The sequence below is a fragment of the Capra hircus genome, chromosome 8, assembly GCF_001704415.2.
Source record: "Capra hircus breed San Clemente chromosome 8, ASM170441v1, whole genome shotgun sequence".
NCBI classification, from domain to species: Eukaryota; Metazoa; Chordata; class Mammalia; order Artiodactyla; family Bovidae; genus Capra; species Capra hircus.
Window position 1 is genome coordinate 77,778,123 of NC_030815.1, and position 13,511 is coordinate 77,791,633.

General features: G+C 40.4%; 1 protein-coding gene across 13 annotated transcripts in view; it reads left to right on the top strand.

The window, feature by feature from the left end:
- NTRK2 (neurotrophic receptor tyrosine kinase 2) overlaps positions 1–13,511 on the top strand; it is a 402,024-nt gene that overhangs the window by 65,348 nt on the left and 323,165 nt on the right. For all 13 annotated transcript variants that reach the window (XM_018052429.1, XM_018052423.1, XM_018052430.1 and 10 more), the window contains 3 exons: positions 3,098–3,234; positions 3,748–3,880; positions 6,295–6,600. In XM_018052429.1, coding sequence (XP_017907918.1) covers positions 3,098–3,234; positions 3,748–3,880; positions 6,295–6,600 — 576 coding nt within the window. The remainder of the gene's footprint in view (positions 1–3,097; positions 3,235–3,747; positions 3,881–6,294; positions 6,601–13,511) is intronic.

Consider the following 13,511-nt stretch of genomic DNA (forward strand, 5'->3'; position numbering starts at 1 on the left):
CTTGCCTGGAGAATTCCATGAACAGAGAAGCCTGGTGGGCTCTAGAGTCCATGGTGTCACAAAGAGACATGAATGAGTGATAAATACAGACATCATACTCTTGATTATTGTAACTTTATCATAGAGTTTGAAATCAGTGAGCATGACACTTCCAGCTTTATTCTTTTTTCTTTGCTCTTATAGCTAAATAGTTTTAGCTATTTGGGGTCTTTTGTGTTTCCATACAAGTTTTGTGAAAATGTTGTTTGTATTTTGATAGGAATTACCTTGGGTAGTATGGTCATTTTAACAATATTAATTCTTCAAATTCATGAGCACCATATATCTTTCCACCTGTTTGTGTTGTTTTTAATTTCTTTCATCAGTGTCTTAAAGTTTTCCAGGTACAAGTATTTTACCTTCTTAGATTTATTTTTAGGTATTTTGTTCTTTTTGATGCAATTGTAAATGGAATTTTTCTCAGTTTCTTCTTCAGATAGTTTATTGTTAATGTCTGGAAATGCAATAGATTTCTGTATATTAATTTTGTATCCTGCAACTTTACTAAATTAATCGATGAGCTCTAGTATTATTTTGGTGGTGTCTTTAGGATTTTCTATGTATAATATCATGTTGTCTTCAAACAGTGACAGTTTTACTTTTCCTTTTCAATTTAGATATCTTTCATTTATTTGTTTTTGTCTGATTCCTGTGGCTAGGACTTCCAATTCTATGTTGAATAAAAGTGGCAAAAGTGGGCATCACTGTCTTATTCCTGATCTGAGAGATGGTTTGAATTTTTTTTGTAACACATTTTGTAGAATTATAGACTTTTCAAACTATGTGGCTATGTATTTTTTTAAAAGAAATGCATATCTGGAAAAAGTCACCTACAGCATACCAGTGGCTTCAAGATTTTTTAAAAAATAAACCCATTCCTTGCATTAATATCTTGCCATGACAAGCCTCTTACATTGGGAAGCTTAATTGTCATAAAAGTGGTCACCAAATTCTAGAGCTGGAAAAATCCTAGCTAGATCTTCTGATTGAACAGTGTATTTAATGTAGAATAAATCACATGGAGAGAGGAAAAATGATTCACCCAATGGCACATAGTATGGGCCAGGTTTAGGGTCTAGGGCTTCTGACTCCTGACCCAGTGTTCATTCCAGTCAACTGCAGTGCCTCTTGATCACTTGTATATGTTTCATTGCTCGATATAAGTTCAGGATATTAGGGGACTGTTTGGAACCTTGTGAAAAATACAACATTGCTCTCTGTTAAAGGCTGACAAAAAGGAAGGGTTCTGAAGATGTCACACCAGCCCACTGAAAGCCAGATCTTGTTGGGAAGTCCTCTACCAATTGTGGGAATACCATGAGATGTACTACGTAAATCTTGCTGTAGTCTGGTTTCAGGAATAAATAATAATAGTGTTGTCAGTAAGAACTGTGTCTTAAGAGAAGGATTTATGCATAATAGTGTGAAGGTGGCAGGTCAGAAACCCCTGGGTGGGTAGGCTAATTGAAATTTCACGGCTATTGAAGATGAATTGCCTTTTCTGACCTGTGGGTTCCTCCTGAGTTTAATGATGTGTCATAGTTCCATGGGACAGAGCTGTGGGGGTGAATGCAGTCCTAAGATGAGTTTCTGATACCAAGCGAGGGGCTTGCTTGACTGGCAAGACCTGACGTATTCTGAGACCCACGTTCATGTTAAAAAACTATGAATAAGAGCAGTATAAACACCCAAATGGTATAATAGTTTAATGAAGTGATAGCGTTAGTAAGAAAAGCTGACTTTTGAAATATAAAAGTACAAAAATGAAGCTGTCTTGAAATATTAAAAAATGTTTATAAGCATCAGAATTTCATCTGGTAACAAATACTTTCTCAGGGTTTTTCCAAAAAAGAGCTTTTCACTGGCATAATGATCTATACAATTTTTTTTATCATGTCATAAATAGGGTGACCAAGTATACCTGTAATATTTAACTATGATTTATATAGCTTTGAAACATTCTAATGCTGTATGGTTCAAATATATTAATTATCTTTGAAAAATGCTTTGAAACCAACTTCCATAATTGGGCTGTTTAAGAATCTCTGTCTGCTTTTTTTAAAAAATATAAATTTATTTATTTTAATTGGAGGTTGATTACTTTACAATGTTGTATTGGTTTTGCCATACATCAACATGAATCCACCACGGGTGTACACGTGTTCCCCATCCTGAACCCCCTCCCTCCTCCCTTCCCGTACCATCCCTCTGGGTCGTCTCAGTGCACCAGCCCCAAGCATCCAGAATCATGCATCGAACCTGGACTGGTGATTCGTTTCATATATGATATTATACATGTTTCAATGCCATTCTCCCAAATCATCCCACCCTTGCCCTTTCCCACAGAGTCCAAAAGACTGTTCTATACATCTGTGTCTCTTTTGCTGTCTCACATACAGGGTTGTTGTTACCATCTTTCTAAATTCCATATATATGTGTTAATATACTGTATTGGTGTTTTTCTTTCTGGCTTACTTCTCTCTGTATAATAGACTCCAGTTTCATCTCAGTCTGCTTTTTAAACTTGTATTTCAAGATCATAGTTTATCTTTTTAAAAATCTAGTTCTGGTAGTGGGTTAGATTTGTGAGTTATTTAATGAAAAAAATGGGTTTATGCAAAAATTGTAGATGCCTCCCACCCTTTTGTCCTTGACTGTAAAAAAAATGGAAGAGAGAAAACTGAGGGTAAAATAACATGTTCTACAAATACAATGACTATGTGCAAACAACTGGATTGATAACTGTAAAATAGAACAAGAACCAGAAGATGTAGTTCTACAAACTAGTGGGCTTTTTTTTAAAATAAAAGATTATTCTGCAATGATATTTTTGAGACACATGCAAAATTTGTTTTCAAATCTCTTTGCACATCTTTTGGCTCTCATCAAATCTGTAAAGCTTATCAATTTGGCATTTTTTCAGATCAACATAAGTCAGTCTCAGAAAGCAAATAATGATTGATTTTTAAAGTAGAGAGAGTTTGCAACTTGTTGCTGTTATTTTGATAATGCACGTAACTATTTGTATATGTCTTCCTTTACTTTCCTTGCTCCACAGGTTTGCCATCAGCAAATCTGGCCGCACCTAACCTCACCGTGGAGGAGGGAAAGTCTATCACATTATCTTGTACTGTTGCAGGTGACCCAGTTCCAAATTTGTACTGGGATGTCGGTAATCTGGTTTCCAAGCATATGGTAAGTCTTGTGTTTGTATGTTTGTAGAGATGAGAATATTTCAGAACTTGAGATTGTATTAACCTAGTGATAATCATTTAATATTTTATAGGGCCACATAGAGAGATTTACAATGAGTTTTGTTGTGTATTTACTTTCTGTCTGTCCTTACTAAACAAAGACTAAGGCAGATTGTATTTTAGTTATATATACTTCATAGATTGGAAAGTCTGTAGGTCTCTAGTAAGCTTTTTGTTTCATCATGAGCAAGGTGAGTGACTCTCATTGTGGTTTTTTCCCTTCGAGGAAGGTAGGTAGGAATTCAAGGATTAAATCAGCTTCACACATTTATAATTAAAATCTGGAGATAACAGAATAACTTCTGAGTTGCCCCTTTATTGAGCTTGATTAGACTGGAATTTTTTTTCTAATGTTACAGATGATTTTCTCTAGTTAGGGGAAGAAATGCCAAATCTTCTCACTATTGGGTTCAGTTCTAATCAAGATTATTTTTGTCTGTTAATTCATTTGTAGAATGAAACAAGCCACACACAGGGCTCCTTAAGGATAACTAACATTTCATCTGATGACAGTGGAAAGCAAATCTCTTGTGTGGCAGAAAATCTTGTAGGAGAAGATCAAGATTCTGTCAACCTCACTGTACATTGTACGTAATCAGATCAACGTGTGTTTTTAATAGAAAAGATCGTGGACACACCCGCATTTGTGGTTGGGGACCTCTGCTGCTTTGTGCATTAAAAAAGTATCTGCAGTGTTCTGTGCGTCCTTAATTAAGAAATGTTACCAGCTCCTTCCATTCCTTCTATTTCTGCTAATCTCTCTTGTTCATGTGCTGTCTTTAAGCTTCTTTCTCGATCTTAAACTTGTCCTATTGTGCCTTATCCTGTCTTTTCTTGATAGAACATATTTTGAGCTGGTTATCTTCCTTTTGTTAATAACTTGTGGTTTACATTTCGATAAACTAGTTTCTAAAGTTTGTTCTCTATAAAAGCAATATGAACCTTTAAAGTTGTGATACCTAAAGTATTGGGCTGGCTGTTCATACTCAATATATTGATGCTACAAAAAAAATAAACCTCATTAGTTTGACATCAAGCTTCTGTGGGAAGTGGAAGGAACAGTACTAAAATGGATGAAAATTATTATTACCTGCAAAAAACTTTTATTATTATAGTTGCTTTAAGTTTCTGTCTTCTGAAGATAAAGGATATTAATGTTTCTTTAGCATATGTACATTGTTTTCCAGTATTGTAAACAATGCAACGTATATCTTAACATTCCAGATTGTTTCATTCAATGTGAATGATGTACGTATTCAGTAAAAAAATACATAATCTTCACATCATTGCAAATTCTGAGCTGCTGTGGTATAAATTAATGAGGTTTTACTCCGAATTAGGATTTGGCTGAGAAAAACACAAGTGTGCACAAGTATGGATGTGCATTATACACATGTGGACACAAGGTGTTGATACACTGATTAGCATTCACTCATAACGCACATTCCTTATGTGACTGTTGGAGTGAATGATTGAAATCGCCAACCGATTGCCAGTGTCAATACTGCCCCGATGCCCAGAAGGTCCTGGACTCACAGTTTCTCATGATTTTGACCAATCTTGAAGTCAGTGTCATCCCCAAACATGTACAACCAAGCCTCCAACTTTATGTCTTTAAATCAACACCTCACAAAAAGCATGTTAGAGTGTGGTGGCAGGAAGAAGTGGGGCCTGGGCATGTGGGACCTGGGCTGGTGGGAGGAAGGTAAGTATTGTCCTTCCCCCATTGTGATCCCTGTGTTTGTCACACAGACCTACAAATAAGGGCACTCCAATTCAAATGTTTTCCAGTTTAGGTTAATATCTATGTAGACTCCCTGGTCTGGAGAGCTGGTCTAGTCTATCAAGGTTTAGATAATGAGAAATAAGTGTTAGGGAATATTAACATCTGAGAGATCCTTAGCAGTGACCCACTCAGATGTATCAGTTGCCAGGCTATGATTTCCCCACTTTATGTGATGAACATGTACAACCAGGAAGTGATGCATGAAGGGAAGGTCATTAAGAGTTCTGGATTCCTGGTCCAGATTTTCCTCACTCAGTAACCTTGGCCAAGTTACTTAACCTCATAGCACTTGGATTTTTTCATCTGAAAAAATGATACTATTAGGTCTCAAAGGTCTTTTCCAGTCCTCAATTTTATACTAATCAAAGTCAGACCACATGAAAATGGACAACATGTATCCCACTCAAGAGGGATTTTAAGTGTCTTCATTCAGGATAAGTACTCTCTTTAAAGATGCTACCTGATAATGTTTGTTTCCCTTAAGAATAAAGTGCTTTATATTTAATTTTAAAATAATCTCTAGTTGGTTTTTCAGGTTTAGATAGGACCTCAGACATTTAAAGGATCAAAACTTTGATGTATCTGAAATTCTAGCAAAAATGGACTGTACTATAATGAAAAGTGATGCTATTAAAGAGCATTTACTATTTGACAGTGAAAAATATATCAATTTATCAGACTTTATAATAATCAGTCAACATCAGGAGTAACATTCTTTGCATTGACCAGTTTTATTTGTTTTGGAAAATTTATGTGAGATCCGAGCTTCAAGCAAACTTTCCAAAGTCATTTTTGTCATTGTATTATTTAGCGAAGCCCTGTAAGAATAGTGGTCCTCAATGTTTTGGTGATTAATCTCCATAATATCAAGGCATATGTGTTAGAAACCAAAGTCAACTTCAAATGAGCCCTTTCCACTGTCAGAAATCACTGGATCTGTTTGGAGTTGATTTTCACACTGAATAGGTGTAAAGATGCCTATGATGCATGGATCTTAGGCAGAGCAGGGAAAGGATTCTTTCTGAAGCTCTCTGTAAAAGTTAAATCAAACTTGATGATGATACAAAATATTGATGGATTCCAGAGTTGCAGGTCGTATGTTTTCTTAAACCAGACAATGGTTGAGTAAGACCCCCCTATCTATGACACAGAGATTTGGAGATGGGGAGAATCCTGAGCTTTCTGATGCTATTAACTCTCTCTTTTTCAATTTAGTTGCTCCAACTATCACATTTCTCGAATCTCCAACCTCAGACCACCACTGGTGCATTCCATTCACTGTGAAAGGCAATCCCAAGCCAGCGCTTCAGTGGTTCTATAACGGGGCAATTTTGAATGAGTCCAAATACATCTGTACTAAAATCCATGTTACCAATCATACGGAGTACCACGGCTGCCTCCAGCTGGACAACCCCACTCACATGAACAATGGGGACTACAAGTTAGTAGCCAAGAATGAATATGGGAAGGATGAGAAACAGATTTCTGCTCACTTCATGGGCTGGCCTGGAATCGATGATGGTGAGTACCTAATGTTTTTGCATCTGGAGAGGGCTAGTGTGTAGCACTCAACTATTGACAACCTGATGAGTACAATAAACCACTCCCAAACCCAGTGGCTTGAAACAAACATTTCATCTTGCTCATGGGCCTGTAGATCAGCTAGGGGAATTTTGTTGCATGTGTGTTTTTTCTGGGGTGCAGGGTGCAGAAACAGCAGCTACGCAGGAGATCTACTTCTTAGGATAAGTACAAAGTGCAAGAGGGCAGCAAAAAAAAAAAAAAGGCAAGGCTTTATAAGGCCTTCTTTGGGGATTGGCACACAGTTTCTTCAACTTGTATGCCACTGGCCAAAGCAAGTCATAGGGCCAAGGCCAGTCCAGGAGCAGGGCCTCATACTCCTCCCATGGAGGTGATAGGGATGAATAATTTGAACAATATTCTGACAACACACACATTATTTTTCTCTCAAGTGTTATATGAGATTTTGTACCCACAGTGACAAAATACAAGCAAATCTGTGAGCAGGTGAGCTGAATTTGGTTGGCTCATGCGCTGTTTGAGATATATTTTCTGACCCTTTAACCAGTTGGGATTCAGAATCCTGCTCCCTCATCTGTGGCTGAGAAACCAGTATTGTGGAATGTTTTGCTTACCTGGGCTGACTGAGTTAAGGCATCCGTTGATGGAATCCTGAATTATTTCTCTAAGAGTGGTGCTAGTTCCCATCTGACCAATGGTTTGAATTGGGAAAAGGATGGCTGGTATTGGGAGTCCAGTCCATGGTCAGCAGAAGAATTTCAGTGGGAGCCCCAGTAACAGCAGGGACAATATCATGTGTTTACTTGCTCCAGACACTCTTGTTCAGTGAACGTATTCTTATTTGCTTGATTGTATTGCCCAAATACCTGATACCACTGGGGAGGCTGAGCCATGTGTTTGGCTATTGGGACCTGTTCATGATTAGAATTCCTCACCATAATAGCTCTGAATTAATCAAAGCCACACAAAGCCAGCCTTGCAGAGAGAAGGGAAAATAGAAACTTGGAGGCTGGTGGGGCAGGGGCTGATTGGGCAGCAGGTACTAGTATGGCTCCCAGGACAGCCCCATGGACAAAGGGTGATGGCTGCCAAGCCACCTTCACCAAATGAGAATGCAGTAATTCTTGTTACACAATCCATCTTCCTGTTATCCTGGTATTTATTCAGCAGCTTTTTAAATGCACCAGCTTCCTTAGCATGCTCAAAATGTGATTTGAATTATATAAGTTTGATTTACAAACAGCCTTTCAGGAGCACATAAAACAAGCTATGTTTGGATGCCTTACCCAGACACCCTGGCAGTTGTTGTCTGTTTCATTAAATCTTCCTCTTAATTGAGAGTTTAGTTGCTTGGCTACATTCGCTGTAGTAAATCGCTAGATTACTGTGTTCATTTTCTTCCTGCACATTTGTGGGGATAACAGCTTTATAGTTAAATCCAGAATCTTTGCTTCTGGGACAATGGTTTTTTGTATGTTTTTAAATGAATGTTTTATTTGTGAATAATTTTAAATCTACAGAAAAGTTACAGAGATGGTACCGAGAGTTCACAGCTACCCCTCACCTGATTTCCCTGTTGCTAACATCTTGCATTGCTTGCTTTTGTCGAAACTAAGAAACTGACATCACGTTAGTACATTATTCTCATCTAAAGTTAAGGATTTATGTGAATTTCACCAACAACTGGCTTCTGAAACTGTTGGAGGTGAACTTGATTCCAGGTTGAAGGTCTGGCATTTAAAAGTTTTAGAAGTGGTTTGTATGCTTTGATATGAGCACTGTTCTGTCAGTGTAAAGCCAGAAGCTTCTATTTTAGATAGGATTTTTATGTGGTTTTTTTTTTTTTGAACATTTCTGTACAGTACCAATATTTGGTACCGTTTAACTCATCTTATCCATGTGGCCTCATTTTTATCGATAGCTTTTGTTAGTTTTAACTTAGCTAGTGATTGGAAAGAGTGGTTCTTTGGTCTAAGAATAGCTCGAAGTCTCTCAAGTATTCCCTTAAAAGGAAATAATCATTTATTTATCTACAACAAAAATTAAGCCATATTTTAAAAAATATGTTCTTTTCCTTTCTTTTCATTTATTCTTTTTTATCAGATCTTTAAAATAAATATGGCTATAGAAAAGACTGATTTTTATTTCACTGTAAGTATTTACTCAAGGACCCACTATCAGGGAGTAATAAATGAAAGTGGAAATGAAAGAGACTTGGCCCAGGGTGATAGTGGATATATAAATGGCCTGTATGGGCCATAAACCAGTGAGACCAGTTAAGAGACTGACCTCACTTGGCTTGTATAGTAGAATCTTTGTGGATATTTATGCGATTTGTAGCCCTAGCCTACAGAGAATGGCTTTTCTTAGAAATGCTTTCTTTCCCTCTTAACTCCCCTGAAAACTAAAGAAAAATTTACAAAGGGAAATATTATATATATGTATATATAATACTATATATATTTAGACCCTGCTGGTCTAAATGTACATTCTACTTTAAGGTCATGTTTGAGTTTATGGTCCTTCAGTATTTCTGTTGTCATCATACAGTAGTTGATCAAGAAGTTCAGCTCTCACAAATCTCCGTGATATAAAGTTACAGCTACTTTTCCCTCTAGTTGTTTTGATGAGATCCTTTTGTTCACACTGCGAGTTTCTGGACTTCCCAGGAACCAGGCAGTCTGGGGTTTCTGTGAAGTCAGTTGCATCACTGTATGAATCCAGAAGAATTAAAACAGCAGCTCTTCCGTCTTTAGTTGCATGTGTTCCTCACTCAGCTCAGAACTCAGATTTCCATGAAATGGTCACCTTGTTTAAGAATTCACTCTCTATTTGGAGATAGAGAAGGAAGCATGTTGACAGAAATTAAAACAGGAATAAAACCAGACAAATTAAAAACACCTAATAATATAAAAATGGGTGAGCATGGAAGAGGATGACTGAACTTAGTGACAGTCCCAACTGCCTTTCACCACATGGAGTGGAAATATGGGATGTTGTGGCAGATGCTCTGTTTTCCACTTGGAGCAGAGAGACCCCAAGCCAGTATCAGCCAGGCCAAGAGGGTGCCATCTACAGGTGTGAGGATGTGAGACTGGCAGTAAAGATGCCCATGTGTCTCTCCAGAGTGCTGGAACCTTGCAGAGTCTGACACCAGACACCAGCCCCGGCCAGGCTGTTGTGAGGAGGGACAGGTGTTATCAGGTCTTTAGATGTCAGCAGGGCCCAGGTACCAGTCCAGATCATCACTGGCAACTTGACTTGCAACTGAGAAAGGGAGTCAAGACTTTCTAAACACTACATTGATTATTTCTGATCCCATGCTTGGAATTGAACTCAGCTCTGGTCAGTTTGGAGAAGGAAATGGCAACCCACTCCAGTGTTCTTGCCTGGAGAATCCCAGGGATGGGGGAGCCTGGTGGGCTGCCGTCTATGGGGATGCACAGAGCTGGACACGACTGAGGTGACTTAGCAGCAGCAGCAGCAGCAGCAACTGGTCAGTTTTGAGTTATATTTAAAGTACAACAAGGAGCTTTCTTCTTCAAAATGCATCTGGAGAACAGTGATTTTTATCTTTCTAGCCCGTGGAAGAACACAGCTGGTGACAGTCAAATTCATTTCATTTCCTCTTGGTTTTCCATTGTCCCTTTACTATTTAGTCACTTCTTGGTCTACTAGTACAGTCACATCCTGCTCTTTGTTACACATTAATGGTTGAGTTTTAATTGTTTTTTAATCTTATTTCATTTTTTAAGACACATTTCTGGGGCCCATCTCTAGCAATTCTGATTCTGTGTTTCCAGGGTGAGCCTTGGGCTTTGGCATTTTTCATTTTTGAGATTCCCCAGTGATCCCAGTGTGCAGCCAAAGGTGAGAGTCACTTGTCTGGGATGGAATTCTGACCCAAGCAAGATTTTTCTGCTCATTGTTGAGTAACAGACAATCCTTGGATCACTTGAGGTTACAGATAGAATCTCCACTGTGAAACAGGATGTCGCTTCTGAGTTAGAAATCAACTCTGGACTTGATTTAAGGGTCAGTCTCCTCTCCCCTCTCTGCGCAGGTTGGCAGAATGGGGGTGGGGGCTAGAGCTAGCTAATGAGATTTAAGCCTTTGTGCTGCCTGGGTGGAGGGGATGGGCATGGGGATGGAGGGCAGGGAAGTGTACTGGCTGGTGGCTCTGTGCTCTTGGGACCTGGGTGTGTTCAGTGTTGATTCACAGCTCATCTTTCCTGGAGAACTTTGGGATTCCTCTCTCTGCAGCCCCCTCTCCTGAAACTCCCATGACAGAAATGCATCTGTGTTCTGGCTGCTGAAAGTAGCTCCTCCTTCATATCCAGGAATGCAGCTTTGTACGTTGGGGGCTCCCTCTGGCCCTCTAGACTCCCCCACAGACTTTCTTCTGTGCTGCCTCCATCTGGTCCAGGGGAGCCCTCAGGATCCCTTGACCTGACAATTCTGGGTGCACAGGTTGGACCCAGATGTCAGCTGCATCCCACCACACTTGGCCTGAGCCATCTCTGGGAGAGTCAGCCACCAGTCCTTGAGCCTTTCACCTGCAAAGAACACAGGTCATGTTCTCAAGTGCAGCTGTGGAAGCCCCATGGTGGGGTGGTGATGGTGACGCTTCTCCCCAGAGAAACTTCTTTGTAAGTCTTTCCTTTTTCTCTCCTCTCTGAGACTTTTTGAAATCTCTTCATGAATCAGATATTTCAAAGGACGTGGATTCAATCATTGCTTTTGTGAATTCCACCTTTGGTGCTCACTTCGGTGTTGGTTACTAAGGCAGGAAGAGTCTTGCTTAACATCCTGTTGTACTGGAATTCTAGGATTTTGAACAATTTGTCAGGTCTCTCTGGAGGTTTGAGAAACAGAAAATGCTGGGCTACCTACTGGATGGTGATGAAACACAGCCCTTTTTTCCAATAATAGAAAACACTTCAACTACCCACAAAATGATAAAAGACGGAGAAACACTTGGGCTTTAATTACTGTCTCCTGCTTCTCTTTGTGGTTGTCTCTCTTGGCTTCTAATTCCCAGGGATGTCCCTATCCCACTATTAGGCAGGACCTACTCATGAAGGGAAGGAACCCTATTCAGCTGAAAGTGAAAGTGAAGTCGCTCAGTCGTGTCTGACTCTTTGCGACCCGTGAACTGTAGCCCACCAAGCTCCTCCGTCCAAGGGATTCTCCAGGCAAGAATACTGGAGTGGGTTGCCATTTCCTTCTCCAGGGGATCTTCCTGACCCAGGGATCAAATCCAGGTGTCCCACATTGCAGGCAGATGCTTTAACCTCTGCACCACCAGGGAAACCCTATTCAGCTGAAGATATGCAGAAATTGCAGGCAATAAAGAAGTAAGCGCTCCTTTGAATGTTCTCCTTTTGTAGAAGCCTTGAACAGAAAAACTAAGTGGAGTAGGTAGAACCTCAAATATTGTCCTTTTTCCTTTCAGTGAAATAAACTCCTGTCTCTTGTGTTAATCCACATGGCTCACTCAGATCTGATGTTTGAGCTTGGAATTTTAATCATGGTTATCCCACTCTCCCCGTTATTCAAAGGGAAACTTTGCTACAGTGCGAAGGGTTTGAGTCTAGGCTCTGATTTCCTAAGAGTTGTGTCTTTCATAACCTCTGTGGCTTTGAGCAATTTTCTTACCACCTCTAAATCTAGCTTTCCTTCTCTGTAAAATGTCAGGTTCTAACACTTATATAAAGGTGACTGTGAAGAGGAATATGTCTGGGCGTGGCCTCAGGGCCCCTCACCTCGCCCAGGGAGGAGCTCAGTGCTGCCCTCTCCTGGGGGAGGGGCAAGAACATGCTGCCAGTGCGCCCATCCTCACCTCCCCAGTGCTTATGCTTTCTGGCCTTAGGAAGAAACTGGCTGCCCAGAACGGCTTCATCTCAGCTTTGGCTTTGTCCTCGCCTCTCTAGGGGCTTGGGCTTGCCCAGAGAAGAGGACCCCCAGACTCTGTCACTTGACTACAGGAGCTTTCTAGACTTGGCCTTTTTAGGAGAAAACGGAGTCAGTGTTAGGTTCCTAGAGAGGGTGGGTGAATATAAGCTGCCTCAGGTGTCTAAGCTCTCTCCCCTCCCCCTTGCCATTTGCAGTGGGACCCAGAGATACGCCTCTAGAGACAAACACATCTCTTGCCCTCACCCCCAACATTTTTGCAGTCATTATCCAGCCCCCTCAATATTTAGGTCTGCTATTTTCAGGGTTACTCTATGTTTCACTGAAAAAGTACTACCCTCTATGAACGCTGGGGTCTTTTGACTTTGGTCACACTTGCCAAGGAATTATAAATCAGGATTTCTCAACCTTTAATGAGAGATAAGCTCTCCCTGGGATCCTGTTAAATGCGGATTCTGATTCCATGATCCGGAGAAGGGCCTGACAATCTGCATTTCTAATGAGCTCCCAGATGGTGCTGCAAACCCATGGACCACACTTGAGTAGTGAAGACAGTTCATTCAGTCCTTCCCTGCAAACTCTGGCAAGGGCTGGGGCGGGGGCAGTGTGAACACTGGAAGGACTATTCAGGCATCCATTGAGCTTACCTCACTGACTCTCCAAGGGTATTAACCAGGAATAATGATAAAAACGTGGAGTAGCTGGTGCACAGAGAAGCACTCTGATTGGGTTTACCTAAAAGCAGGATGGCTCAGGGCTTCTGGGATGGCTCGGTGGTAAAGAAACTGCCTGCCTATGCAGAGATGCAGGAGGCTCGGGTCTGATAACTGGGTCGAGAAGATTCCCTGGAGGAGGAAATGGCAACCCACTCCAGAATTCTTGCTTGGGGAATCCCCTGGTCAGGGGAGCCTGGCGAGCTACAGTCCATGAGGTCAAAAAAGTTGGACATAACTTAGCAACTCAGCAACAACAATAAC